Below are 27887 nucleotides of genomic sequence, written 5' to 3'. Positions count from 1 at the left end.
ACACTGAGCCGTGTTAAGTGTCCACCCTTCACTCTCTCTCACTTCACCTTCGTGCAGGTTTCAACGCTGCAGTTTATAATGCACTGCTGGTGAAATTGTGCCAGACTGGAGATGAGATTAGTTGCCTAAGCGATGCGAATAGAAATCAAGTGAACTCCATCAGGCTTTCAGCAGCAGTGTCATGCTTTTTAACTGATAAAAGCAGAATGCTGGAAATAACACGCAAGGATTACAGTTTGACATCTGGTGTTGATGTTTGAAACAATTGTTTTGTAATCATAGCAGTCAAATGTTTGTTGTAAGCTCAGATGCGTTTGAGAACAAGATTTGAAGTCAATATAACAATGTTTAGTATGGCTTAGCTGTCTGCTGTCAGGAACAAAATGGCACTGAATTGTATAGCCTAGTCAAATTAGAAATGAGACAAAGATGTAAATGAGCTCTTATGAAGTCTAGCTGATGGTCTCTTAAACTATTGTGTGTTGCGTTACTTGCGTTTACTGTATGTGGGAATCGAGTACTTGGCGCCACCTACTGGCCATGCTTCTTTTAGACTGATGACCTGCATCATGCTGTACTTTTATTTGTGCACCTCCACTAAATGTCCAATACATCCAAGTTTTAATTCATCAACTATCTTTCTTTTTTTTTGTTTAGTTAAAAGTTAAGTTGGAATTAATCTGAACTTCCTTCCTGTACAGAAGCTGAGAGTCTGAGTGAGGCCGGTCAGCTGGTTTCACCCCCCTCACGGCACCATGTACCCCGAACCTAACACAGATTCTCCTGCCCTTCTCTCCACCCGGCAGACTGACTCTCCTGGGGTCAACTACACGTGAGCAGAACCTTCTCACAATCCATTGACGGAGTCATAGAGTGTGTCTGGTTGAGAGTTATGATAGACATTCTTTACATCTTATATTTGTTTTTTTTTTTTAAAGAGATAAAACCAGAAGTGTACAGGTTTATGTACTTTTTATTTTTTTGTGTTTCTTGGAACAAATATGACAGAGTATTCACACAGGCTCTTTCAGAACAGCAGCAGTTTATAGTGATCTGGGGATGCATAGAGCTGTGTAAAAACCCTTTACGTTTTTTACCTTCCTATTTAACAGAAAAATATATCAAATGTTATATTAAGTGATAGGCTTTTCATTTTGACAAGATGAAATTTTCATTAATACTCATAGTTCATATATAGTCTCATTAAGGTTAGTTCTACTGTTGTTTTAACAGTAGATTGTTTCATTTTGCCACACATGATTCTTACATTTAAATTATGCATTTATATTCAAATAGTTCATTTGCAAAGCAGATAACTCAAAAATCATGTTTTTTTATAATGCATATATATTATATTAGAATTGGATATTAATATTAGATTATATTGATATTAGAAAAATGTAGTTCTCTAAATTAGATTTTAAAAAGTTGTCTATTTTTATATCAACTCTTTATTTATTGATTTGATGTTTTTTCCTGTGGATCTCAGGGGATTACACATAGTAAGAATCAAATGTATAATACAATGCAATGTAAGTCACTTTGGTTTAAAGCATCTGCCAAATGCGTAAATGTAAAGTATCTTTACATGACCAATGAGCTGCATCTTACAATATGTTATTATTTTAACTACCTGCACTAAATTAAGTAAAATCAGGGTTGGACAAAGGTGTGTGGACTTTTCCTCAAAATTGTATTACGCTAGATTCACCTCTACTTGTCTTACAAACATTCTTTATCTGTCCTTCATCTCTGCTTGCGTTAGAGCTCGATATGGCAGTCCAAAGAGGCAGCTGCAGTTTTACAGGTACTGTACATCAACCCTTCATGTGTAAATATAAACACATCTCTGCTTTCATCCAGAGCACTATACAGTCCACTAAACTCCGAGAATGTCCCTACGGGGATCCTGGACTTAAGTGCTCAAGGGCACCGTGGTGACTGAGCTGGATTGGTATATCACTTACTCACCAGTAACATGCTTAGGTCATGAATGCTTCTCATTGATTATAAGTAACCATATTATATTTGTGCACTTATTGAACTTAAGCTGCCGACTTATTTACAGCAGTACAGTAATCCGTCTCTCCAGTTACTCTGTAATTCTATAAGACTACGAGGCTCCTGGTTAACCTATAGAATTACATATTAAAGTGATCTTTCACCCCCAAATGTGATTTCTGTCATCATATACTCACCCTCTTATCATTTCAATCTTATATGACTTTCTTTCTTTTGCAGAACACAAAAGAAGATATTTTGAAGAAAGTTGGTTACCGAACAGCTAGGGCACCCATTGCAAGTGAATGGGTGCCACCCTACTTTTTTCAAAATATCTTCTTTTGAGTTGTTTGTAATAAAGAAAGTCATACAGGTTTCAATTGACACGAGGGTGAGATGATGACCGATAAATGATGACAGCATTTTTGTTTTTGGGTGAATTATTACTTGAAGTCTAACAAAATGAAATATTTTTTCTTTAATTAAAGAATCTACAAGTGTTCCTTCCAACATGATCTCACAGCAATTCATAACTATTTTACAAGGTGGCTAATCGCATGAATTCATTCAATCTCATTTGTACATTTTAGTGCGATTTGCTTTTGTGCCAGTGACATTGGGTTCAGATGTGGTGTTATGGGAGGGGCTTCAGTATGGCTTTTTTCTAATAATTGTACATTGTTGTAGGATTCAGATCGCTTGAGCCACCTCGTAAAATTCGAGCACGATGTATGAGATCAGGCCGTACCTTCAATCCTCATCAGCAGCATTCTGCACAGTAACACGTTATTTATTTTCATCCAGCGGAGCAATACTGTGTCTATTCCTGACTTTGGTAATCTGTGTGAAAACTATTCTTGTCATAAACATCTTTAAAACAGGAGGTAGCATTTCTTAATGATTTCTGCTTGGTCCGTTCAGTTTCATGAAACATCGTAACTATTGACATTTCGGTAGGGTTTCAGTCTCTTAAAAAAGAGTGCAGATATGTGCCGGCCCATGAAATGAGTTATATAATTAGAGTGGATGTGACTTCACTTGGAAAGGGTCTCTGCTAAATAATAGATGCTTCTGTTTAAAAGGCGAGCCTGGAGTCCTAAATAAGAAATAATAGCAATGGATGCAACATTCACTGTAATTAACACAAGCAATATAAATGTATTTAATGCTAACATGCTTTTTGATGTATTAGGCTGCTGTGAGCAGCATTATTTCCGTGTTCTGGGTTGTATTTCCACTCACACGCATAATCTGAGCCTCTGTTTTATCTAAAGTATTTCTGCGTTTTACGTTCAGCTGCCTAACATTTTCACTTGAGTATTTTCTATCCTCTGTGTGCAGGAATCTATCTATTCTATTCTACTATATATACAATATGGTATTTCTATCCATTTTCATATACCGGTTACGAATACCCTGTTATAAGTAGGTTTTCTCCTGATATATTCTTTGTGACAGAATAAGGAATCCATCTTATCTTGTAAGACTTGGCCACTCTTCACTGCTCAGTTTGTTCTTGATTCTCTTCTGCACTTTTGCTTGGTTGTATCTTCAAAATTTTGTACTGGCACAAAACACAGGAGAAAAAATGGCTTTTAGTCCTCTTTTTTTGTGCTGCAACATCAAAGGCTTTTAGAGCACAAGCTGTCCTGAATAATTAATGTTTGCGGAGCATTCTTGCACCATAATAGGTTCAGCAAACATTACAGATGACATTCGCCAAAAGTGGTTGGCGTTTGATTTTGTTGAGGGGTGGAGCTTTGCCGTCATTTAGTCTCATATCAGGCAGTCTCAGTTTTGGTGGAAAACTGTCTTCATTTGTGTGTGGACCAGATCTAAGTTATCAGATGAGCAGCATAGTGCAAAACCCGTATGTCACTCGCCCTCCACGGAACCGGGTGAGTACAAAGCCAGAACTTAAGATGGGTATGAGTCCTGCTTGAGGATGTTGCACGGTGGTTCTGCTCACAACCACAGCCCCGTCCGGGTTATGGGAATATGCATGCCAGAGGTGCGGTGAGTGGAGATTTAAATAAGCACAGTTGAGTATCTTGGTCTGCTGTTCTGCACAGTGATGTTTTAGTTATGAGGAAAAACAAATAAGGAGTTCTTAAACTGTGGAGATGCAGCGAGAGGGGAGAATATTGTTAACCTTCTGGATTAAAGCTTTATGCTACACATTTTATGGGAGGCGAGTAATTAACATTTTATTATCTCCTCACAATGACAATAAAGTTGAATCCAATCAAATATCATCTTTTTTTCCAACCATAACTGACTCTCGAGACCCTCCGAGACCCTCACGAGTTGTACTTTGTCTTGAGATGTCGAGATTTGAACAAGCAGGCTAAAATATGTCGAATGAGACCTGACATATACTGTACATGCTGTCCTTGGCTTGGAGGCACGGTTGTTGTTAGTTTTACTGTATGATTTAAGTTGCTCTAAATTCTCCTGAAGTCTTATAGTGATAGTTCACCCAAAAATGACAAGTATGTACACACCCTCAAGTCATTTAAAACTTGAATGACTTTTTTCTTCTGCAGAACACAAAAGAAGATATTTTGAAGAATGTTGGTAACCGGAAAATGGCGGCACCAATTCTCTTCTATTGTATACACAAAACAGCAATGGAAGTCAATGGGTACAGCTATTTGATTACCAGCGTTCTTCAAAATATCTCCCTTTGTATTCTGCGGATAAAGGAAAGTCATACAAGTTTTAAACGACAAGTGGGTGAGTAAATGTTGAAAGAATATTCATTTTGGGTGAACTATCCCTTTAATTATGAAAAAGCGAACACAGGTAACAGTGCTCTGTGGATGTTATGATGTTCAAGTAAATTATATAAAAAAATCTGGTTTTCTGAGGTAATACAGGGTATAGTTCTGAATATACCATCAGTTAATTGTTGTTTGGATGTGTGCATTTTTAGTTGGCTACTGTGGAAAGGAGATCATATAGGAGATATATTTTCAGAGTGATATCTACCGATTCTGAAGATTAAATTAGTATTTCTTAACTTTTAAATGTTATTAATTCATATAATGACTATTAATATTGAACATCAAACTGGTAATGCTGCTTTACATTTTCTAGAAAGACTGTTTCATCTTAACAACATGAACAAACTTTGCTGCACATGCGCACTTTTGTGACCCTAACTGAACTTCTGATACACATTCACAAACAATAGAGTGACTAACAATTCTGATAACAATCAAAAGAAACCGAGAAGAACCTTTACTTGGCTAAACTTGTCTTTAGACTGCGATACAAATCTCAACGCCTAGATGTCAGTGTACTATGGTTTGTTAAAATGCGACCAAACTGCAGGACCCATTTAACACATCGTTTATTTAATAAAATGAACATACAAATCCATTCGACACATCGTTTATTTAATACTTTTATAAAGTGAAATAATAATATAAATAGTAATATCATTAGACACTAGCCAAACACAAACCGGAGGTTTACTCCGGTGCGCACGTCCGATGAAACGGTCTATACAGAGCACACATTCATTGCATTTTATAGGCCCTTATCATAGGCTGTTTTTAAACTTTTGGCCGATAGCCGACAGTGTGAAAATGTTCTTTTATTGACCGATTCCGATTATTGGCTAATATAAGTGCATCTCTACTTTTAAGATTTATCAGTTGACAAATTTGATTATTTATTGCCATTTTAGAAAGCATCTATAACAACTGATTAAATGTTTTTGATAACTAGTTTTCTTGTCATGTAAGAATATTTTTACATTTATTCATCACCTTAATTCAACTCAAAAGTGCATTCATATGTGTTTTCCCTTAGGGATCAAACCCCTGACCTTTGCCTTTGCTAGCGTAACAAGAATAAATATGACCTATCAAGTGGGCCTCTATTTGTGCTGTATTATAATTATAAGTGAATAGGACATCATGTCTTGTTTGCTTTTAGAATTCCAGCCTTTGTTGGGGTCAGTGCCAGTCTATTTTTTGACGCCTGGTTGATTTATCTGACTAGATGTTGAATAGATCTGGCCCTCATGTCCTCCACAGCAACTGCAGCAGGGTTTGGATCGTGTGCATGCCTGAATGTCTACTCACTTCTGTTGCTTGAGCACGCATGCATAGTTTAAATCAAAATTCCAGTTTCGCTTCCATCCCGATCACACAAATTTATTCTGTTAATATCTTTCAGTTTTAAGTAGTAGTTCACTTTCAATGAAAAATCTGTCATGTGATATTTTGAAGAATGTTGTTAACAGCCCCCAATTCACTTGCATTGGTTTTGTGTCAACTCAATAGGAGTGAAGCGGTGGCTGTGCTGTTCTGTCATCAGCATATTTCAAAATACCTTCTTTTGTTTTCTGTAGAAGACAGAAAGTCAAACAAGTTTGAAACGACAAGATGATGACATCATTTTCATTTTAAAGGTGAACTACTCCTTTAAATTTGCCATGGTGTTTGGGTCACACATGGAGAGATGGAGGGTGGGTTGTGCGATCTCTGATTACAATGCATGGAGGTGTGAGTTTGGTGTTGATTGTCAAGGGAGGCGGGCGCTATTTAAAGCAAGGCCACTGACTTGCATGAGTCTGCTGGTCTCTGTCACGCTTAACTCTGTGCCTGTGGGAAACACAGTCTCATAGTTCAGAGTCGGGCACCGGGTCACCTGGTCGCAGGGCATGTTTGCCACTCACAGAAGCAGTCTGACCGATGTGCGGGTCGTGCACGGTGGCCACACCAGCCACACAAGCCACCGTCCCATCCGCCAACAGAGTGTGCCTTCCGAACAGATTCCCAAGAATGGACCGCCGGGTAACACTGTACGAAGGAGCAGTAGCATTAGCAGCGGCAAGATGCTGTCACTGTCCTTCAGCGAAAGCATGCGGAGCGACATCGACCGCTACCTGTCCGACCAGGGCCTTTGCCCTTTGCGGCAGGGCGGGGGGGAACTGGGTGAGATTAGGAGCCTGAGAGAGGTGCGGGCAGCCGCCCAGCTCAAAAACCTGGAGGATTTCCTGAGAAGCAATGGAGTGTCACTTCAAGAGTCTGTCTCCTTCCAGACTGGCATGAGGTATAGGTAAGTGTCTGATGGAAATAAAGAGGTTGAGGTTCTTTGAAAAATCCTTGAAAAATTAATAATTGGGTGATTTTGAAATGGAGTAGTTTCTCTGATATTGTTACTTTGCAAGTGTCATGGAGTCTGTTTTATTCGGGTTGCGTGTATCTGAGTCATCCATAGAAAATAGCAAGTCTCAAGCACAGACAGAGGGGTCTGGACCAGCTGTGTGGCCTGGATTAAGTGCTTTCCTTTTATACATGGTCAGTTGACTGGTCAATACATGCTAGGATTGTCAGCTACTTCTGTATATGACAGCTTTAAACTCATTCGAATTCGAGAGACTCAAGGTCCTTGGCACGATAATCAAGGACAGTTTGTTGGTGTTTTGACAGAAGTGGTTTAGAATTTCTATAGTTTGTGTCCATGCCTTCCCATTCAGGTCAAAGTGTGATTCTTTTTTGTTATTTCATGGCTTTTCAAATTACATACAGTAAGATCTTTGAAATGTGTTTTTTACTCATCGGGATTTCACATTGTACTGGTATTGACAATAACAGTAATATTACAAACCATGAATATTGATACTGTGTTAATGGGCTAGTTGCGCAAGATGGAAGTACCTAACGAGGCCAGTGTTGGGTAACTCTGAAAAGTAATTTATTACTAGTTACTAATTACTTCAATATTTTAATTGGATTACAAATTACTCTCCAAAAAGTATTTAGTTACTTATTACTAATTACTTTCTCTATCCCATATCAACCTTGATATAATCGTTCCCATTTAGGACCCCACATGATTCTGTAGCTTTAGGGGCGATTCATATTTCACGTCTTTAGCGTGCGCAAATTCGTTTTTAAAATGTAGACACTTTGTATCTGTGAAGAGTATTTAGTTAGATCAAATTGATAAAAGATAAATACAGTTATAAAATTATTTCCAAAAACGGACTACCTCCTTGAGGTTTGTGGGGGGGAGGAACTAAATCACGAGCATCACATTGTCCATTTGTTTATTCAATATAAGTTTGTGTTGTTTACATTATGCACGTATGCGGCGATTGCCAACAAAACATAGACATATGACTAAGTTTCACTTACCGTGTGCGGTTCATGTCCGGCATCTTTTAGCGCTGGGACCGCTCCATCTATCAGTTTCAAACAATCTACAAATCGTGGGTTATATCCACCATTTTTATAACATCCATCACTGAAATGACTTGAACAAACAAACATGCCTCAACTTCTCTCACTATTGCAAGAGTAGCGAGCTGCAGCTGCAGGACCAAAGCTGCGCCAATCATGACGCGGCGCAAACAATCTTGATGACAAGCTGGTCTTCTTATCGGTTGATGCCTGGGTGGCTATTACTTCCGCCTCGCCGCGGGCCTGCTTTTCCGGGAGAATCGACCAATAAGAGACTAGGAAAGGTTGTTACCCAGCGGTTTTTCATGTTCCAAAAAACATTCCGAAACCTTTACGAAACTTGGTAGAGTGTATCGAGCACAGAAATACTATGTAATACGTCCAACTCGTTATTTGACAAGTTGACCATGTTAAGCATGAGAAGCCAGCACGTTTAACATTGTAAAGAAGTCAGTCCACAACATAAAGAAAAAATAAGTAAATAATGCTGCCTTCACATGCTTTCGAAAATTTGATAATTCCCACTTAAAGGTACAGTTTGTAGAAACCCCCGCTAGAGGGCGCACGATCAAAACAACAACATACCGGAACAAGAAATCACGTTAACGGATGAGGTAAAGCATGAAAGGCGATAGCAAAGGGTAACGCGGATATGACGCCATTGACAGGCGACTGCACAGTCCCGTGTCACCTTTTAGAATTTTGGAAACATTTGAGATATTGTAAGTACTCAGCTGGACAAAATATATAACACTAGCCTAGTTGTTTTTCAATATTTTTCTCCAAAATTCTTACAAACTGCACCTTTAAACCGTGAAATAATTTATGGAACGGGGCACTTTTGATGTAAGCAGTTAATTGTAATGTTTTCATGCTAACATTAATGTTTTGTTAAAGTTACTAAATACTTACGATGTTACTAAATCGTGAAGCTACTTCCGGGTTGAAGTGGGAATTATCGAATTTCCGAGACCACGTGAGGCAGAATAATTACACGGAGTTAAGGCTAGAGAGTAATACAATCTCATCAACTGTTGTGCTATCTGTGATCGCAAGATGGCAGTAAACGCACATCATCTGGGGATTGTGTGCCACAAAGCTTGTTTTCCTGAAGCTATTAATCTTCATTTGTCATGTTTAGTGATCCATTTATAACATTTACTTGAGATTATTTTTTCACGGATTTAAGACATTCCGTCAACCATCCCCGTGTTTTGCCATGGTCCTAAAACACAATGCAATTAACTGTCAGGCCAAGACTTGTATAAGAGTAATGATTAATAAGTCATTTAGTGCAGTGGTGAGGTGTTCTCTCTCTCTCTCTCTCTCTCTCTCTCTGTCTGTGGTGTGGTCGTTCTGTAGAGCTAACCAAGCACATCTCTTTTCTGCTCTATTTCCTCTTTAATTAAATGCTGTTCATTCTGTCTCTTTGTTTTTCCTTCCGTGTTTCCCTTCTATTTTTTATGCCGTGTTACTCCCTAGGGCATAAACTCTGGATTAAATGTGGTTACAGTCTGGGGAGGAAGACTTGCAGCTTGAATTATAAATAAATACATATATGCATACAGTGCACACATTACATTTCTGCTGTCTTGCTTAATCTCACCATCACAATAAATAAGATTGTCAGTCTTGTTCTGGATAAAGACTTTCCTAAGGCGGTACAGAGCTCAAACGGCTCATAAAACAGTTTCCTAAACCTAGATAAGAAGATGGTACAATAAAACTTTAACAAATTAATTGGGTTCCCATCACATCTTTGTCTTCTTTCTTGAGAATCAAAGATTTGTTGATTTATGTCAGTTATGCTCAAGGTCAGATTTTGACCTCATTTTTCTTATCGGAAAAAAACACACTTACTGTACATTTGCATTGAATAAGTATTCACATTAATCAATTGCAATTGTAAAGATGTTGCCATAGGAATACAAATATTCACTATGGATTCCAAGAACGTACAGTTGCATTCAGTATCAAATCTGCTTTAAAATGTGTCCGTAATATTTATACCAATTATCGTTTAATAATTGCAAGCAATGTTCATTTTCTCTGTTCTGTTGAACAAGCAGTTGACTGCAGACTATAGTGCCTGCCTAGTAAAAGGCCAGGCGGCATACATTTTGCTTTAAACAAAGTGCAGTTCATTTTTAAGATGATGAGTGATGGAACAGAGGGAGAGTACTTCAGGCGTTCTGAATCAAAGCTGCTCGGGCAGTGCACCGTCAGCTTGAAATGGGAGAGCAGTCATGTAGAAAAGCACTTCCTCCATCTCACTGCTGTCTTTTAAGAGCACTACGTACTGTGTTGGTGGCTGGATGTGTGTAAGTGATAGCAAATTTGCTCTAAAGATATGTTGAGTCAGCATTTACGAGAGCATCAGTGAGGTCAGGTGCTGATGTTGGGTGATGAACTTCCACAATTGTTCCACACCAGTAAATCACATCTCTTTATGGACCTTTGACAGCAGATGGAACAGAAAAGTGTCCTATTTTACTCTAAATGTGAGAGTATTGCATGCTGTGTAAATAATGTTGTGTATTAAAACCATTTATTAAAAGATATACCTTTAGCTGAAGTAGCCAAGCCTGTTCATTAGATCAGTTTGTGTTCAGATAATTTTGGTCATATACAGTATGTAAAGTAAGGGCCATATAATAGGGAGGGATGTCAGATTTACAACATCTGCACCTTTGCAGACCTGTACAGATTTTCCCCTACCATGCTTTAATTGCCCTTTCTGTGCATGTGATTGGTTGGAAGAGGCTTATGGAATTTGTTGATCCTCACACTCTTCACATTGCTTTGCTGACCAGCTTTCAGTTTCAGCTGCTGGTATATGTAGATGTAATTGCTGTCAGTGCTTTACTGTCATGCTATCCACCTGCTGGGTTACTGCCTGCTGCGGGGGAAAGACATCAAATTCTTCTTCCATTTACATGGAACATATACATTGGGAGAAGTATACAGTGTTTATTGTCCGTATATTTGCTCAAATTTGTTGGTATCCCTCCACAAAAAACGAAGAATGCACAATTTTCTCTGAAATAACTCGAAACTGACAAAAGTAATTGGCCTCCACCATTGTTTATTCCATATTTAATAGAAATCAGACTTTGCTTTTTATCTTTTATTCAACATAATATTGTAAATAATAAAACAAATTAAAATGTCATGTACTCAAATAATGGGACCCATAACCTAATATTTTGTTGCACAACCTTTAGAGGCAATCACTGAAAGCAAAGGTTTTCTGTAGCTCTCAATGAGACATCTGCACAGAAGGATTCAATGAGACATCTGCACAGAAGGATTCTCCCAGAAGGATTGTGTCTTGTCAATATGATTTTTAGCGAATTCCAGTCTGGCTTTTTTATGTTTTTCTTTCAAAAGTGAAGTCCTCCTGGGCCTTCTTCCATGCTCAAAAAGCGACGGATGGTGCAATTAGAAACTGATTTACCTTCACCTTGGAGTTCAGCTTGTATCTCTTTGGCTATTACCCTTGTTCTTTTTCTACCATTCGCACTTTACTTCTGTTCAATCTTGGGACGATTTTCCTCTTGCGGGCAATCCCAGGGAGGTCGGCTACAATTCCATGGACCTTCAATTTCTTAAAAATATTTGCAACTGTTGTCACTGGAACATCGAGCTGCTTGGAGATGGTCTTTTAGCCTTAACCTATACCATGCTTGTCTATTATTTTCTTTCTGAGCTCCTCAGACAGCTCTATGCTTTGCTTTCTCTGGTCCATGTTCAGTGTGGTGCACACAATGATACCAAACAGCACAGTGACAACTTTTCTCCATTTACTCTACTATGTTTAAACTGTTCATTTATGTTACTTTGAGAAGATGTGTGCATTTTTGGTTCACTATGTATTTTTACCTCATAATCAGAAAGTGTTTGGTGGGTTTCACTGAGATATCTAAAGCCTCAAGCTCAGTCAGATGATCTGTTCCATTCTGCTGTAATAATTCACAGCATTAACGTAAACGTCTTATAAAGAAATGTCTACTAAACTTTTAAAGGGACAGTTCACCCAAAAATTAAAATTCTGTCAGGAATAATCAGTCTCTAGTTGTTCCAAACCTAAATAGATTTACTTGTTATTAACTACCATTGTAATTTTACCTACTTTGGTAGTCAAAACAGTTCACCCAGAACTGTTTGCTGTTCACATCCTTTAAAATGTCTTCTTTTGTGTTCAACAGAACAAAAAATATATAAATTATGTTTCTATGGTATAATCAATGGGGTCCAAGAACTGTTTGGTTACACACACATTCTTCCAAATATCTTTCTCTGTGTTCATAAGAACAAATAAATGTATTCAGATTTGGAACAACTCGAAGGCGAGTAAATAATGACAGTATTTTTATTTGCGGATGAACTGTCCCTTTAAAAAGATGTGTATAAACACTGTTGCTGTTATACTATTTAACACACTATGTGTTGATTATGTCAAATAAATGAAAGGGACAACCAAAGTTATGTTAAAAGTAACACAAAATTTCATAGAAACTGAATATTTTTTTTTAGAAAGTACGAATCTCAGATCTTAAGAAACGTTTATCATTTCTTATCATTTGAAAGGGATTTCTATTTGTGAATGTACTTTACACAGCCAAGGAAGTGTTTGTACAGGTGAGAAGTTATTGCCCACATATGCTTATTTTTTGCTTGCGATGAGAGAGCAGGAGCCCTGTGGTGAAGCTCACTGGAGAGGGACTGAGCACTGCTCTGAGGCATATGATTGAACGACTCCAGAGGATTTTCCAGAGCTTAGTTGACTGTAGATAAGTCGGTAGTTCACCTTCTTATCAAGGGCGAGACACGACGTCTTGATGGTGTTTGATGTGCCCTTGTTTGTGTTGTCTAGTGACCCTAAAAAGGTTGAATCGCATGCTTTAGGCCAACTTCATCTTAAACTATTTAGACTATTTTATACAAAATTATACAGTACATGTATGTATATATATATATATATATATATATGTGTATTATATAAGTATACATATACTACAATTATTATTTTGTACTATTGACCATACTGCTGTCTCTTTGTTTCACAAGAGCCCTTCTATTCCCTAAGTATACCTCTGACGCACCACCTCTCTCATTTGAAAGGTCACGTCTCCACCATTAAGTCTTATATTAAACTGTTTGACACACAATGGGCTACAGCTAAAGTTTCCAATCAGTAATGATAATTCAAAAAGGGCTTATGTATCCATTGCACATTTTCTGTTACCTGTAGCGATTATCACTGATTTGATTTACAACAACTGGCAGAATGGGAAACCACTAACAGGTGGTGGCTTTGGATAAAAGCGTCTGCCAAATGCAGAAATGTGAAATGTAAAACTGGTAGATTCCAGGTTAATCCTTAACAGGGTCACAGTGACACACAAAATATTTTTGATCATGATAAAGTGTTTTTATTCACAGTGGCCAGTAAGTGGGCTATGTTTCGTAAGTTGGATCATGTGTTCTCCTGAAAATGCTCAGTGCTTTGCACTGGGGAACGGAGGTATTATTCGGTACAAGGACAGAAAGATCAGAACTCGCATTAGCACCTGCAAATAACTACATTCTAAAACAGTATTGAACCTTAATATTAAAACCAATATTTGACATTTTTGGGTCTTTTCCCTGCAAAATATTATGCGCCCGTGATTCTAGACTCTGCAGCAGCATGGATGATGCTGACCGACCAAAGGATCTCAACTTTTATGTCTAAAGATACACAGTTTCCCACCTCATCTCATGCAATGATTTCCTGTCATTCTTTCTCTCTAGACAGTGCATCATGTCGGATGCATGAGTTCAGTATTTTGTTACGGGATTTTAATGGACCGCTACTTTGAGGGCCACATCACACAAGCCTGCTGTCAGAGTCTTTGTGTCCTGAGGCAGGTGCGTGTCAACGTGCCATTCAGGAAACGCTGTACTTTCACTTAAGCCGCCTGTCCACTTCCTTTCATCTAGAGGTGAAATGACATGCGTTTGGCTAATCCCGAGCGCATGAAAACTGGGCAGTCGCTTCATCACTCAGTGGTTTTGTGAGATGCTTTAGGGCGCAAGCGAGCTGTAATTTGCTAGGGGGACGTGTGTCAGTTGCGTGTCAGATTATTAAAGAGTTTATCTCAGAGTGTTTACGGTCGGTGGTATGCTGTATAGCTGTATGTTTTTATATTTCTAGCTTTCCCTCTGATCTCTGGTTTACAATCCTATAGAATGATGCACAGAGTTTCACATGATGTGGAGATAAGCAGACATTTTGCTATTTGAGTATATATGAATTCATTTTTTTCTTATTTTTTTTCTAATACTGCTTGCGTTCTCTCCAGCTACTTGCCTCATGAAAAAAGATTTTTGTTGTGTTTTCATTTTTAAAAGAAGGTATGTGGTCACTGGTCAAATTTACTTGAACATGATAATGACATTGAAATAATGCAGAATCGTTTATGTTAATTATTTATGTTACATTATGCTATTTATAGATTTAGATTTAGTCTTTTAGCAGACACTTTTATCCAAAGCGACTTACAGATAAGGAAAACAAAAAGCATAAGTGCAATAAAAACTTGTCTCATATAGCCTACCACAGTATACAGAGATAATCTTTCTTTTTTTTAAAGAGTAGAAAAGAGACTGGTCAGGTGTTGACGGAAGAGATGTGTTTTCAGACGCTTCTTAAAGATTGCTACAGAATCTGCTGATCTTGTAGCAGCGGGCAGATTATTCCACAAATGTGTAATGGATCAACAGTGAGTGCGATTTTTTTTTTTTACCTTTTTGGGATGGCACCACAAGACTTGAATTTGATGCGAGTGACTATAGGGAGCCAATTTAACTTAATGAAGAGAGGAGTGATGTGTGTCACTTCGGTTCATTGAAGACCACTCTTTCGCTGCATTCTTGATCATCTCTAGAGGTTTGGTTGTGCAAGCTGGAAGTCCAGCCATTAGCACATTTCAGTAGTCCAGTCTGGACAGAACAAGAGCCTGGACTAGGAATTGCATAGAATGCTGGGATAGGAAAGATCTAGTTTTCACAGGCACCCCTGTGTCGAGATGTTGGTGCTCGGAGACCTCACCTCTCCGGGATACTCTAAATGACATACCTGTGTCAGAGCTTCAATGACAGAGAGCAGTGCAGCGTCAGTGGAATGACCGATCTAGAAATCAGACTGGTAGCTGTCCAGGAGTTTGTTCTGGGTGAGAAAGGATCAGAGCTCTGTATGTACAGTCACTGAAAAATACCATTCCAAAAGTTCTTTTAATCCGCATTTCTAGATGAATCTGTGGCCATTTCGGTCAAGTGTCTGTTGAATTTGAACAAAATCAGGAAAATCAGTGACATAAAGTCATCCAAAAGCAATGTGAAAAACTGATAGCATGACAAGATACATGGAAACTATTGTAAAAAAATTGAGTGTATCAAGGTTATTTCAGATTGTTTTTGATTTCTTAAATACATGTACACGTATTACTGTGGCACTACTTAAATGTGAACTTGAACTTGTTTTTTTGCAGTATTTGAGGTCTAAAACAGCATTTTTCTGTTATTATGACCTGTTTCTCCAGTGACCGTTTTTGTGCAAATAAATTCAAAATGAAAACCATCTTTTTATTTGAAATTCAAGAGAAATAGTGTTCGTTGTTCTCAGAATGAAACAACAATTATATTTTACCTAAACACATACATACATGCAGTATAAATAGTACATTTGGAACAAGTGAAAATAATTTTGAAACGGTCTTTTTCCGCAGCTATATAGGAATTAAAAATAAATGTAACTGCAGATCAGACTATACTGTATAATAGACATGATACTTTAGTTACTAGTTTTATTTTCAGTGCAGCAGCAGTCGGGACAATGTGAGAATACTCGTATTTAAATGACATTTAACAAGTGATGGCAAATGTGTCAAACATTTGTTCTGATGAAGTGTCCTTGTAGTTTATTTTCCTTGTTGGTAGGATATTGTGTTATGAGCATGTGCGTTAAATACTCCGGCTCATGACAGATTTGTGTTTCGTCCTTGAACATTCTGTCATGCGTGGGCAGTGTGGAATATCAGGTACGAGCTGATCTAACACAACATAGCATGAGTTTGGACCTTCCCACTTTCCTTTCCAAGTCTTTCTCTCTCTCTCTCTCTCTCTCTCTCTCTCTCTTTCACTCTCACACACGGTCATACCATGCTCTTTTAGATATTCCCCCTCTTTCACTCTCGCTTGCCATTTATGTATGTGCTCAGTTCAGTGTGGGCAACATTATAAGATGTTAATCTCAGCAGGACAGCGACGTATAAAAAACTGTTAAGGAACATCAATAAAACGCCACCAGGGTGGAAGAGACTCGGGAGACTGAAGCATCGCAGGAGAAAGTGGTGTAAAAAGACAAGCGACTAATCGTGGAGTGCAGATAGGAGACCCAATAAACATGCTTGATGTTCTGCAGTGTGACGTGGATGGATGTGGAATTTCCTCCTGTGCTTTGTGTTGATGTGATTGGTGTCCACGGCTTCACGGGCTGCTGCCGAGCCACAGTGCTGGAATTCATTCTTACTAACACACACACATACACACGGAGTTGCCTATAATACGCTCATACTGGCGGCACATGGACATACACGCTGTACAAGCTCTTCAGACAACATCCATTTTTTAACAGATTTAATCGAGTTTTAGAAGAACATCTGACCTCCTGATCCTAAGGACTAGAAGAAATAAAACTTCAGGTATTTGTTCTTCTGTAAGAGGTCACAACACTGGTGCCTTCTGGGAGATTTTAAAACGAGTTGCTTCTCTAAGAGTTGAATTCCTACCGGTAAGGCTGTCCGCAGGGGCTCGCCGTCAGCATGCAGGTGTCGTTTGTGTGCACGGACCACCGAGCGGTAAGCCGGAGCACGGAAGACAGATTGAACCGACAGAACACTAACAGCCCCAGCTTGGGGACCAAAAGCAAGTTCAGGGCTGTGGCCATGGTGGCCCGCACCCTGGGTCATTTGTCTGTTCAAAATATGCCATCTTCTGGTGACCACTGCTTGAGAACTGGCATGAAATATCGGTAGGTCTCTGTTTCTTCCTTGTCTTCTTGAACATTTCTAGAGATTTGTCTTTGCACTACTGCCTCTGGCAATTAAATATTAATTGTAAGAAATTGTTTAAATGACACATAAGTGGGTTGAGAACTTGGTTGAGCTGGTGGTGATTGCTCAAATCATTTTATTAAAATAAAAAATGCATTCTGATATAACTAGGAGGCATTGACCCGCTGCCCTCTTTTTTAGTGGTGCCTCTTTATTGCTCTTCTTAATGTTCACATTTGTGTATTATGTGTACATTTTCTGCAGATTTTCATTATGGCTTCCATAACTCCAACGTTAAAGTTCAAGTCCTTAAATTGATAAACGGACTTAACTCGTGTGGACGCATTGTCCTGCTGGTCTCAGTTTAAGTTGAGGGATGGAGATTTCCTTACAGCAGAGCCTCTGTCATTGTCCATTAAAACTATTAGCATGGTTTTTGTATGTAATTGAGTGTATGATCAAATTCCACTGCTGAGCAATGTGGGAACACAGAGACCTCTTTCACTTTTACCTTTTAGCATGCAAATGGCACATGGTCTTTTGTAACTCCACCCTACAGTATAGTGTGCTATGGTAGTTTAAAGTAATCCAACCTCCCTTCTAATTTCCCTTCCATAATGTAATTTGCATAATTGTACATCACACGCACTTAGTTTGTAGATGTGCAGAGGTAATGTAGAGGATCGCCCACTTCCTGATTAATCTGCAACTGTATACTGTACCTGAGAAGCGCTGCGATCAGACGTCTGATACTTACATTATCATGAAGGCTAAGACATAAAACTTTTAATATGTATGTGTCAAATAGTATTCATGGAGTGTGTGTGTATTTCATAGGCATATGATGTTTTGTTTTACATGATTTGTGTTTACATGATTTGTGTTCTGTGTTTGTACTGTACCTGGCCACTGTTATGTTGCATTTAGAATTTCGCTGCTTTACATTCAGTGTGAATTACTCTAACAACATTGTTGTTGTAAAATTATTTGATTAATCTTTTAATTATGATGTTACTATTTGGTATATATATACTATTGTTATATTATACTATTGTACCATTTTCTACATTAAAATATGAAGTTTTAAGATAAATTAAAATGCTAATATATTAGCATTATACTACTTATAAGTTAATATTCGTTTTATTCTTTCATTTTCTGTCCTAAAATATGAAAAAACAGTGTTAAAGGACTCATTGCATGAGCACTTTCAATAAGTTCATGAAATATCTGGAACATATTTTGCTTAAAAACACCCAATGGCTGTGTAAACAAACCCCTTTTTGCCTCGTCAAAAACCGCTATGCTCACAGCAACCCATTTTGGTTCATGTCTCTATAAATGATAACTAGTTACAGCGGACCCCACCGCCATTTTGCCCGGCGTGTCAACACAACACACGTGAAGAACTGCCAAGGCAATGGTTAAGCTAAATTATGTTTCTGAAACTCCTGCGGTTAGTTTCGTTTTCAACGTCTCAAATCCTTCGTCCGGAGACAAAAAATATCTGTCCCAGCAAACAGGGCAACTTAATGCGCTCACGTTCTCATTGACAAGTTATAACGTTACACACACAACATGAATGCATTACTAGTATGCTCTGACAGATTCTTCAGTCTAAGGACGATTGATTTGAAACGTTTAAAACGAAACAACCACAGTGTTCGCCCCTGTTCATTAGCAAAACAATCTGCTTGCTGCAGCTAAACATATCAGCGCACATAATGTATTAACATGCATACAGCCAAACTCCAAGTGCCCATTTGCCAAATCACATATAAATATAGAGTAAGGTGGGTCTCGATTCCCTCATGAGGAACCATTTATAATCTAATCCTGCGTGTATTGTCCCGGGTTGATAAAGCACTCCGGCTTGAGGTGATTCATGCAAACAAGCAGGTTTTTACTAATGGTTTCTGAGGGATTTCACTAAAATAAAATAAATACAATCCTGTCTCTTCCGAGGTTAGGACTTTGCATTTTGCATGTTGTCCACGAACTTTAGCCATGACGTCATGTATACCGCTGTCCCTTGTGAAAACAACAATGGCGGCAGTGCCGTGAAATTGCTTTTACGTCACAACAGGAGGGAAATCTGAACGGCCCGATTACTCTCATGCTTGCACGGAAAGGCTCATCAAAACAACTTACTGGGATCTTGTCTTTCATGTTTTCTGGGTTGCTAGATGCACCGGGGACCTGCTTATAGCACTTAAACACAGAATTTTATATATTTATAGAAAAAGACTCCTTTAAGATAATTAATCTATTATTTCTCATATACACACTAAGAATTGCTGGGTTAGAAAATAACCCAACCTTAACCCAGCTGCTGGCTAACTATGGGACAGAACACGCGCTGGGTTATTTTGACCCAAGTGCTGGGTTTAACCATTTGACCCAAAATGCTGGGTTGTTTGTTTGACCCAACTAGTGGGTCGGGTTAACTTTGTTTCTGGGTTAACATAACCTAAACATTGGGTTATATGTTGTCTCATTGCCTTGCTAATTTTATATTTACCAATAAAAATAAATAATCTGAAAGGAATGTAAAATTATTATAATTTTTCTGTAATACAATTACACGAAACAAATGCAATTGTAAATATGCGTTTTTATTAAATTTATTTCTTTACATTTATTGAATCGATGCAATTGTCATACATTTCATCCAACACCGACAGACACATAAAAACAAGTTTTTGTAGATCAGTTTCTTTAAAAACACAAAAATGGGTGAATTAGGCACTGTAGATTCCTATTCTATATGTCAACATTGCAGCATTAGAACACTCAAAAATATATTATTGGCACATGAGAATCAGTCCAAACAGTGTGCCATTAAAACTAAGCCAGACAACAGACAATACATGTGACAACTTAAAACATGTTACAAGTGTCCAGAAAAAACTGTTGTCCTCAAAAACTTCCCACATTAAGATGTCCATCATGTCCATCAATACGATAAACTGCATGCTGGAGAAATTCCTAAGTAGGAAGAGACTGCTTAACATCAAGCACAGAAAAGGACTTGAAACAGATCAACTGAGCAACAAGTCAGTTTCAATGGCATGTCCCGAAACAATGGCGAAGGTCTGGGATGTCATTGCTGCCTCCTCCCCAAGGCACAAAATGTGCAGAATACATCACTGGTCTCTGCATTTTGAAAGTATTCCACCATGAAAGTCCCCACCTGTTAAATATATGACAGTTAGTCTTAAAACATAACCAAAATTTAAGTTAAAATGCATTTAATGAACAAACACAGAGGCCTTATAAAAATGCTAATTTTAGAAGAAAATTTCAAAAATCACTTTTAGTATTTTACTTCATTCACTACATTCATATTGTATATCATTTACTTCTGAGGATATAACATACAGTGATGGCCAAAATTAACACTTGTATTTTTACCAGCTGGAAAATGGTATAAAAGTCAGTTATTTCTATCGTTTGCTGTCGTGTGTCAGAAGATAATTTCTGTTTAATTTTCCAAACATTATTTATGTCATTAATTGTAATAAACAGTGAGATTAAGAGGCATAGCTTTTAGCTAATGCAGCTAACGGTAACGTTACCTGAGGGGAAAAAAGCGCGAAAATGCTCAATTTTAAATTATTGCTAGTTGGTCGGATCCGGCACGTCGCAGACACATGAAAAAATTTCCCCTTAGATTAAGTTTTGTATGAAATTATCTAATTCTGACTAAACATTACAACGCCATACAGTAGACAAACAGTAACCGAACTATACCATGTATTTCTGACCTAAGGCTAGTTCATACATTTCCATGAGGATTTAACGTGAAGGATAAAAACCTTTTAAAGTAAAAATATGCACACGTACACACATATATATATAACATAACGATAAAGCGATTGTTAAGGCCTTTTTTTTAATTAGCATGCTAAATTACTTAACGTTAATCAATCACAGAATAAAACACTTCCTCCGCACAGCGACAGATCAAATACTGCATTAAACCGTAAAATCAGTGTGCTCTTACCACAAGTTATTAAAAATAATCATATTATCATATTTATTTACCTTATAAAAGCAGCTTGATGTGATGTGCGTTGCCGTCTGACAATGAGACGCGTGAAGGATCCAGAAGGTTCGATGAAGTGGAAAAATGAACAAACCGGTTGGGTCAAAATAACCCAACCCAGCTGTTCAGTGGTGAAATAACCCCTACAGTCCATTTGACCCAGCATGAGCAACCCAACTGTGTGTTTAAAGTACCTCAAACAACCCAAAATTATGACCCAGCACAATTAACCCAAACATGTGTTTACAGAAATAACCCAGCATTTTTTAGAGTGTAAGCATAATACTGCATAAAAGTGACTTAATATCATAGAAGATACGTATTGGTAGTTTTAGAAAGTTATTTGGAATTATTCAGTTCATTTCCAACCTGATTCATTGTAAAAAAATATATAGAATAGAAAAATCTCTTTTGGTCATTAACCTACAACAACTCCCAAAATTGTCCTGCTGTTGGTTAGTAAAGGTGTGTCCCGCATCACCCGTGTCCATGTAACATGATGAGCAGGTGATGGATGATTTACTCCTCAAAGGGATTCAGATATTTTATAAAGGAGATATATTTATAAATGATAAACAAAATGCATTTGGTGAATTAAGCTGGTGTTATGATCAAACACATGTTATAGTTGTCATGGTCTTTTGACATTGACTTGAAGTTTTCTTGTACAGTGCTCTTGTGGTCTACGTGTAAAACAATGTAAGTGACATCCAGAGATTTCACTATGAACTCTCAGACATTTCTTAACATCGAGTTTTCAATTTTATAGCGCTGACCTCTCTTTGTGTGCCAACAATCGTCTCCTTTTTTATCTCCAAGTCTATTTGGTCCATTAAGACTTCCATTAAGTCTCCTGAGCTTTAAAAGGGCAACATCTGAACAGTAACATTTTCCTCTGGGCCATATTGAGTTTCCTGTGGTTGTCTTGTTTAAGTCCACGAGTGAGTTTGAGACATTGAAGAGGGTTTTGTTTAGGCATTGTGTAACCGTGTGCCTTCCTGGGATCGCCAGAAAGAAAACAAAAGTGGTGATAACATAAATGCACCAATGGGCTGCAGTTTCTGCCTACTGTTCCCTGGGTGGTGAACAGAGGGACCGCTTCAGTCTGGCCAGCCAGTTATGCAAGGTACCCTGTATTTATCTGGGAGAAACCCACTGGATCCAGTGTGTGGACCTATTACTGGAAGAAACCCAAAGTGGAAAGGTGGATTGAGTAATTTAAGATCTTTAGTAGTTCATAAAATGATACACATCCATGTGTTTTCGCCATCATTTATCAATGAGATCTCAAATAAGTGCAAATATGGAATACATTTTATTCTGTACTGATTACAATAATGATGCACAATAGCGTTTTTAAATATAAATATAAACATTTAGTTTAAATATCCACTAAATCCACTTACAATATAATACTATTATGTATGTATTATATATACTACATAATAAATTATATCTTCCTTTATATTACCTATCAGTATATTAAATCGGTTAATATACAGTATACTGTATGTATGTACTGTATACAATAATACATATGGAATTACCACTTTTTCCATACATTGAAAAATATATGCACTAAAGGATCCAATATGGAAAAATGTATATATTCCAGTATATTCCCTTACAGTATTTGTTGTTTCATAGGGGATCTTTTGTTCACACATGCTGATGTTTAGGCACACTGTGAGTAAAATGCCTACACACTCTACATTTGTTCAGAGATAAGGTTACTCATTCTGATAAGGCCTCCCAGGTTCACTATTGAACCGTAGACTCCCTTTCAAATGCATTCATCTTTCCTTCCTGGTCCCATTTACATAACTTGTAGTCTCCTGACCATTCACCGTATCACCTGTGCCTCCAGCCTTTCTTATGTAACCACATTTTGTGCTCTTCCTGATATTCCACATAAAGCCTTGTTTAGTTAAAAAAAAAAGGCAATGGAGACATTCTCAAATTCCTCTCAGCTTGTTGTCCATTGAATGCATGTGGGGTCGAATGTAGGTGAATGTATTGTGAACTTCGCTTTTTTGATCTCTAAGTTTGGGGTGTTCTTCAGGGTAATCATCTGCTATTTTAACGAGCTTTTAAGTGTGTGCGTATTCTTTCATTAAGACATCTGCTGTGTGTGCCAGCCGTAGGGAAGGAGGAAAGATCCAGCTAGTTTTCTGTCTCATCGGATCCCGTCTAAGCCAAACTGCCTGACCATGAAGTTCGTGGCATGAACATGTTGACAAATCTGTCATTAATGAGTCTTGTTCCAGTAATTACAAGCAATGCAAATGAGCAACATCATAAGTGCATGTGCTCAGTATGGCATTATCCAGTTACCGTACCTCTGACAGCTGCTGTGTTGGCGTTCTGTAGGTAGTCTGCTTGCAGCAGTTAGAGACCCCATTTGATCGGCGTTAAGAGCCCGATGACATCTATTAATGGTCACCAATGACCGGTAAAGCAGACCATGTGTTTCCTAGCCGAGTGCAGCTCTCTGGAGAGGTCCTGAGTTCAGGAGTTCCTCCTCTCAAAGTGAACAGATCTTTTAAAGCGGCTAAGTAGCTTCAGTGCTCACTCATATGACTGAGAAAGATGTGTTTATTTAAAGACATGATGAATTATTGATGGCAGATTGTATGTGGTGATCGATTTTCTGCTTGTTTTTTACTCATAGGATACAGGTTCTCTGGGTAATCTGCTCTTTTGTTTCGCTGATCATGCAGTCAGATTTCTACCTTCAAGTTTTATGGATTCTGCTGCAGTGTTTAATACAGCAGAGACAAACCGTCAACTGTCGGTCCTAGTTCCAGTAAGGTTATTCCCATTAAAGGTCCTGCCCTTTACTGCAGTGGCTTTAAGGCTTCAGTTTTTTTATATTTTGCGACGCTTGTATCTCAAAGGCGTTTTTTATTGATTGCTTATATCACTGTTATTTAGGTCAGTATGTGCACAGAGCATGTGAAGAATCACACTTGTGTAAATCATGTTTGAAAGAAGCTTACCATGATTCATTATCACGGCTCATGTATAGGGCCCTTCAATGACCTGATGGTCGTTCTTTACCATCCGCTTTACTGTTCTGTCAATGACAACCCACAATTAGTCATGGTGCGTGGTAGGTCCTGCTCGGACTGGACACACAAGTCTGGCGGTGGATAGCAGTGGTTAGCTACATTATCATGGACCTGTTTGTATAATGTTTGAGTTGTGTGTTTGTTTATTCCATTTAATGAAGTATTTCCATATGATGCTCCCTACGTGTTATTGTGTGAAATTAGATCGAGGCATTTGAATAGTAGATGTTTAGATGCATGATCGCATTATATGTACAATCATATAGTTTTAACTAGTCTACTTGTTCTCTCAGTCTGACCTGTAAGTGGCCAAATCCCCTCATCAGACCAGCTTAAACTGGTTTAAACTCTACACTGTCTGTGTGGACCATGTGCCACTGATTTATCTAAAAGATAACTGGACGTGAAGGCAAGATGTGTATTACTATAACCTTTAATTACATTACACATCACATAACATAGAGAATCTGAATGCAATCAAGGGTAAAAGGTTTGTAAGAGAGAAGTTTTGTAATTGGTGCACTTTAAGGTATGGTCGCGAATCGATAACTAAGCCTTTGAAAGGTAATTGCTTTTTAAAGGACTTAAAAAGCCTCACAAAGCATGGCCAACCCAATTGAAGAAAAGGTTTGCTGGAGTCTCAGACTGTCAGGGTGGATTCGTTTAGAAAAGACAAGGAGAGCAGTTTAAAACAGTTAAAAATGTGTTCAACATGCCAGTGACTGTGACACAGCCGCTTGATCTCTTTCATAATAATTGATGGGGAACATGTAGGGGGCGGTCACTCTAAATACTTGCTAAAATTACACTGGGTTATTTTTAACCCTACGTTGGCACAAAAAGGGACAAACCCAGCCATTGGGGTAAAGCGATAATAGTTCACCTAAAAATGGAAATTCTGTCATCATTTACTCACTCTCTTGTCATTTCAAACCTTTGACTTTCTTCCGCAGAACACAAAAGAAGATATTTTGAAGAAAGTTGGTTACTCAACAGCGCCGGCACCCATTCACTTCTGTGTGGACACTAAACCAAAGCAAGCGAATGGGTGCCAGGTAACAACATTCTTCAAAATATCACATTTTTTGTTCTGCAGCAGAAATAAATTCATACAGCTTTGAAATGATAAGAGATTGAGTCAAGTCATTGATGACAGAATTTTCATTTTTGGGTGAACTATCACTTTAAATTAATTAACCCAGACAATGTTTATATTTGATAAATTATAACCCAACAGTTGGGTTTGTCCCTTTTACACCTTGGGTTGAAAATTATTTTATTTTAGAGAATATATTTGGTCATCTTCCTATTGCACAGACAATGACCTCCTTTTGCATAAATACACTGTAAAAATGTTTGGTTATTTTTACCTCTGCACTGGGTCAAAAAGGAACTAACCCAATCGTTGGGTTTTAATTTAACTGATAGTTTGTTGGGTGGCTTTAACCCATTGTTGGGTCAAATTAAAAGGGTATAAAGGGTTTATCCCTTTTGAAAATAACCCAGCATATTTTGGAGTATCATATCAAATCTTTTTTCATTCAGCGTTTTAACCGTAAAGATGTTTTTTTTTCAAATGCAGGTTCTCTTGGCAGTTTGCTGCGCTCCATAATTAAAGAAGGGTAAAGATGTGCTTGACTCTGATATCTGTCTGTTCTATGGTTGCAGCCGCTAATGGCCGTTTTGAACAGCCAATAGTCCATTGTAAGGGTGTTTTTCTGAAACTAATAGGCAATATTTTTAATATAAAATGAATGGTTTAAACATGATTATTTTATAACATTTCTTCTATTTCATTAATTTACTGTTGCCTCAGACCATCAACACTGCACTTTTAGAAAGGTGCTGAATCAATTTAAAGACCCTCCGACATCTTTACAATCATTTGCTTGCAGTGCATGCAGCTTTTATCATTCTGATGAGTTAGATGTGCTGCATTACTGGCACTGTTATAAAACTCTCGGAGTAATTTTGCAGAGAAAATTGTAATGATTATTACCGTAGTGTTGTAGATCAGTAGTGTGCTCACTTGTATGTACTAGTTTCTGTGGAATTGTACCTTGCAGACAGAAAAACTGTGGAAGGGAAATTGTAAATGGATTATGGGCTCTCCACATTACTTTCAGCAGGTGTACAGTTCACCTTCACTGGCTGGTCAGTGGATCTCCCTTCTTGTAACTCGACCACCATCACACCAGTTAAAAATTCATCATTGGTTTTCAGAGCCTCCATGCTCACTAATAATTTGATTTAAGCAGATAAGTTCCCTTGTGATGTTTAAAGCCACTGAGAGGTGACATCGTTGACGGCCTGTTTACATGTAATGTATACATTGTACAGGCATATACTAAAATAGCTGTATTTGGAGCTTAACAAAATATTTATATATTTTTCAAATGTCTAATCACCCCGCTGGCTTATTTTGTGACTGTCAGACTGTTTATTATGCTTTGGTATCAATGTTTGTTAATTCATGAGATGTGCATTGCACTTTTTTCAAAAGTCTCAACAGTGTAGATTTACATGTACACTGCATTTTATGTAATGTTTAGCATTGTGTTGAAATTAAATGCTTTTGTATCGTCTCGTAGTCTACTTTAGATTTGTTATCCACATAAAAACAAGTTCTCAAGTGTCACATGCAGTAAAAAAAACAGTAAATGCGGTAAATGCAAATCTCATTTCAAGGACATATCTGTGCCATTGGTTCTGGGAAATGTTTTTCCTCCTTCTCACTCTGTTGTCCTGTCCTTTGAGGTTTTCAAATGTATTTATTCATTCGATGTCTGCTAAGGTTCAGTACAAATTGCTCATTATCCTCTAAATGAAAAGCACAAATGTACTGAATAGAGGGAATTATAAAGGCAGTGTGAGTCCTTGACTTTGTAGTCGTGTAGTACTTGCCGAGCACTGTAACCCTGGCTTTTTACAAACTCAAAGGATGCAGAATAAAAGGTCCAAACGGCTCTCTGATTGGTTCATCTGGCTGTAGATAGCGAAGCTGTCTCCAGGCTAGAATTCAATCTTTCTTCTGTGAGTGGAAGCTACAAAGAAGACTTTTACCTCAGAGGGTACACAGTCATCCTGTAAAATTTTGTTTATTTCAGATTTATTAATAAATGTGTGCCCCTGACGACAAAGCATACCCATTCATTTTTTGTAGTGTGTTCGATCTCCTGTAACTTGATGAAATGCCTGCATTTCATTGACACAGAGAGTCATTGAATGTGCGCGGTGTTTGATACATATTTTCTTTGTTTTGCAGGAATCTTGGGAAATCGGGGTTACGGGTATCATGTCTCGGGCTGGGTGAGTGAATGTTTGTGGTATCTTTACACTGTATCAGAGACTTGAATTAGGATTGATTTAAGATTCTCAGAGCAACAATGAATTGTAAAGGAATGCATTACTTGCAGACTGTTGTACTGTTATGTAATACTTAATAAAATCAGTCCCACCGAACGTCTCT

General features: G+C 37.9%; 1 protein-coding gene across 3 annotated transcripts in view; it reads left to right on the top strand.

The window, feature by feature from the left end:
- Window positions 1-4727: 4727 nt before the first annotated feature.
- The window catches only part of kcnab2b (potassium voltage-gated channel subfamily A regulatory beta subunit 2b), a 45463-nt gene continuing 22303 nt past the window's right edge, over window positions 4728-27887 (top strand). Inside the window, exons 1-2 of one of the 3 annotated variants that reach the window (XR_008904881.1) lie at window positions 4728-7074; window positions 27684-27727. Coding sequence is in view for 2 of the 3 variants with exons in the window: in XM_056733819.1 (XP_056589797.1) it covers window positions 6677-7074; window positions 27684-27727 (442 nt within the window). In the remaining variant the exon portion in view is untranslated. Of the gene's footprint in view, window positions 7075-16482; window positions 17278-27683; window positions 27728-27887 lie in introns of those variants that run through there. The other 2 variants (XM_056733819.1, XM_056733820.1) reach the window with 2 other exon arrangements.

This window comes from Triplophysa dalaica, chromosome 20, assembly GCF_015846415.1.
Source record: "Triplophysa dalaica isolate WHDGS20190420 chromosome 20, ASM1584641v1, whole genome shotgun sequence".
Classification (NCBI taxonomy): Eukaryota; Metazoa; Chordata; class Actinopteri; order Cypriniformes; family Nemacheilidae; genus Triplophysa; species Triplophysa dalaica.
The sequence above is the reverse complement of the archived record's forward strand: the minus strand, read 5'-3'. Positions and strand labels throughout refer to the sequence as shown.